This window comes from Haplochromis burtoni, unplaced genomic scaffold (genome assembly GCF_018398535.1).
Source record: "Haplochromis burtoni strain Fernald_Lab_line unplaced genomic scaffold, NCSU_Asbu1 Contig_1951, whole genome shotgun sequence".
Classification (NCBI taxonomy): domain Eukaryota; kingdom Metazoa; phylum Chordata; class Actinopteri; order Cichliformes; family Cichlidae; genus Haplochromis; species Haplochromis burtoni.
The window spans coordinates 2,947-6,095 of NW_024584312.1; the positions used below are offsets into that span (position 1 = coordinate 2,947).

A 3,149-nucleotide genomic window follows, 5' to 3' on the forward strand; every position below is an offset into this window, starting at 1 on the left:
AAACTGGATCTTAATGACTTACTGCAAAAGGACTCAAGAAGTTAAAGTTATCAGTCCCTTTTCCAGTTTTTAAAAGAGTAAATTGTTTGGGAGAATCTGATGGTTTGTTTTTTGTTTTCTGTGGGTTTTTTTTTTTTTTTTTTTTTTTTGGAGAGACGTTCCTGTCCACTCCATACCAGTTGGTGGCGGTAATGCAACAAGAAGCTCATTGATAATTGAGGTAGCGCCACTTCCGGGTCAAAGATTGTCAGTCAGCCCAGCTCTTGGGCTGTAGTTGTCGCCTGTTCTCCGATAATGGATTTGAACCGTATACCTCTGCTTTTGCTACATTTCTTTGTTGGAGATGCCATTGCGACGGATTTAGAGCCAGGTGAACTGAATTTGATTCTTTCTATAAAGGTTGATGGAGTGAGTACATACTTATCTAGCCTTCTTTCTGATGGTCTCACTGCTTTTAGCATAGCTTTTAGCTTAAGCATGACACAGCTAAAGCAGATCCAGCAGGGACGTTTTCCCTCTGGTGCTAACGTATCAGATATCTGTTCGGGTGCTATCTTACAACTGTCGTGACCTAACGACACTTACATTATATATGTTGTGTGTGATTTCAGTGCTGATCTTTCATACAGAAATTCTTGTGAAGATGATAATTTTATCCTGTCTACCAAAGTGTTACTTCCTACGAATAAGTGAAGCCTGGCATAGTACACCATGGCTGGACCACTGTATCTGTACAGCTAATGGACATGCATATTTAGAAAACATGACTATTAAGTATGAGGTAACTGATTCAGACCGTATACCTTTTGGTTTTACTGTGAATGTGGATCAAATGCCAGCAACAACTGGAAATAATATTGCTACCACTGTAAAATTAGACTGGTCAGCATCTAGTGAAGACGACTTCTTAGCCTGTTTCTAATGAGTGGGACTGGGTATTGTCAGTGATTTCTAGAATCGATTCGATTTGAATTGGGGAAATTGTGCCTCAGACAGTCAGAAATATTATAATTCTGATCATTTATAAGTAAATATCCATTTTTTTTATATCTATAAAAAGAAAGCTGACACTTGTGAGACTTCATCTGAGGTGTGAGCATCACAGCAGATGCCTTTGTTTCCAAGTAAATGAGGATAAAACACAGAAAAACATGAAGGAGATTTTCGTGGACTGGGTTTTTATAGCAGATAACCTTAAAATATTCTGCAGTAGAACAAAAACTGAAGAAAACCACGAATCTACATATGATCATTACCTGATGCTTCTGAAGTGAAGCAGAGCAAAGTTACAGAGGTTTTATTAGAGACACAGCCAAGGATTTTGCAATTTTGTTTAATTTTAAAAAGGTTTAAATTTCTGCAGTATTGAACAGCAGAAATGAGGCTTTCTTGTTGGAAGTCAGTTAAATTAAAAAAATAATAATAATAGCGGCCGACAGCGCTGTACATAACGGTAGACTTGTGCAAAATAAGCACGCGAATAATGCAGAAACAAGAGATTTTTAGAGAAACATTTTAGGAAACTGTTCTTGAAGTACACAGAGAGAGCTGTGCAGGAAGTCTGATTTTTTTTTTTATTTTATTTTTTTTTATCGAGATTAAAGCAAAACAGCAAAAGTTTGTTTATGTGAAGTGAAATGTGAAGTTTGGATCTTCATTTGCTGCTGGTTCAGTCAAATTTGGTTGGAGAGAGAAAAAACTGCAGCCGATTCAGGATTTTAATGAATAGATATCATGTTATCCAAGCTGGAATCGAATTTAATCAAAAAATCAATTATCAAAACCCACCCCTACTAAAGAGCAACAACTATTTGCCCAAAGAAGCTATTTTGTGCAAGGATGTCAACTGTAAGAATGTTGTCCATAAACAAACTGCGCTCCGTGTATCATTATATTCTCTACTCTGTTTATCAAACAGTTTACCACTTACAATGTAGGCATAAGAACCCTAACATCAGACCTAGCTGGAACAAACATGTAGCCATGTACCAGGATGAAGCTTGTGTAGTTTATGAATGCTAGGCGATGGAAGACCTAAGTAAGGCCCAGAATTTGAACAGAAAAAAAATGTGCGAATGCCAGGTACGCTGTAAATACGCTGTTTATTTTATAAGTAAGAATGAACAACCAAGAGCGGATTCTTTGGTTAGGAAAATGCTTTGTAATAACTCAGTTCAATTTATTTATACAGCACCAAATCACAACAACAGTCGCCATAAAGGTTTTAATGGTAATGACAGGAACAGATGCTGCTGTTTTGGAAGCTAAAGAAATGTTTTTTCACTCGGTCTGAGCTCACGGTCTCTGTAATGGCAGTGTTTCTGTTTGAAACTGGGGGCTATGTGGGTTTAATATCATCATAATTTATATCCACATGCTGCTCCTAGATATGTTTCTGTTGCAGGCCTGTTTTTAGTCACAAATGTGTGAGAAACACTTGTGTTTACATGGTGACCAGCACCAACATAGCCTCCGCAGTGGTTGCTTTGCTCACTGGTGCACTGTCATCACACAGATGCAGCCATTTATACCTGCCACCTGTGATGTCAAGTTGCAAAAATAAAAAGGTGCATGACTGACCGACGCGCCACAAAGACTGTGGGTCACAATCCATTTCACATTTTTTAACACTTTAAGCCAGGGGTCTGCAACCTTTTACATCCAAAGAGCCATTTGGACCCGGTTTCCACACAAAAGAAAACACTGGGAGCCGCAAATACTTTTTGAAATCTAAAATGAAGATAACACTGTATGTATTGTTTTTTTTTTACTTTATGCTTTGTGTGAACAACTAAAGTAAGTAAAGTTTATTTATTAAGCACTTTTCACAGACAGGCAGTCACAAAGCGCTGTACACAAATATTAAAATAAACAATACAATCAATAGACATTATACACAATGTAAAAGATCAAATGTAAATAATGTAAAGAATATAAAATACGTAGATCAACAAAAGGCTTGTTTGAACAGAAAAGTTTTTAACCCCTTAGCAGTCCTACAAATTTTGCCTAAAATTTGTGAAAAAGGCATATCCAAAATAAATTGCATGCTGCTCTTGAACCATTTGGAGTATATGCATGGTTTTGGTCTCTTTTGAAAGGAGACAATCTGTAGTTTGTTCCTGAGGTGTCAGAATCACTTTATGTCA

General features: G+C 37.0%; 1 protein-coding gene across 1 annotated transcript in view; it reads left to right on the plus strand.

Annotated features, from left to right (window-relative positions):
* The first annotated feature begins 253 nt into the window (after positions 1–253).
* LOC102308501 overlaps positions 254–3,149 on the plus strand; it is a 13,228-nt gene continuing 10,332 nt past the window's right edge. Inside the window, exon 1 of the mRNA XM_005952655.2 lies at positions 254–370. Coding sequence (XP_005952717.1) covers positions 295–370 — 76 coding nt within the window. The 5' untranslated portion in view covers positions 254–294. The remainder of the gene's footprint in view (positions 371–3,149) is intronic.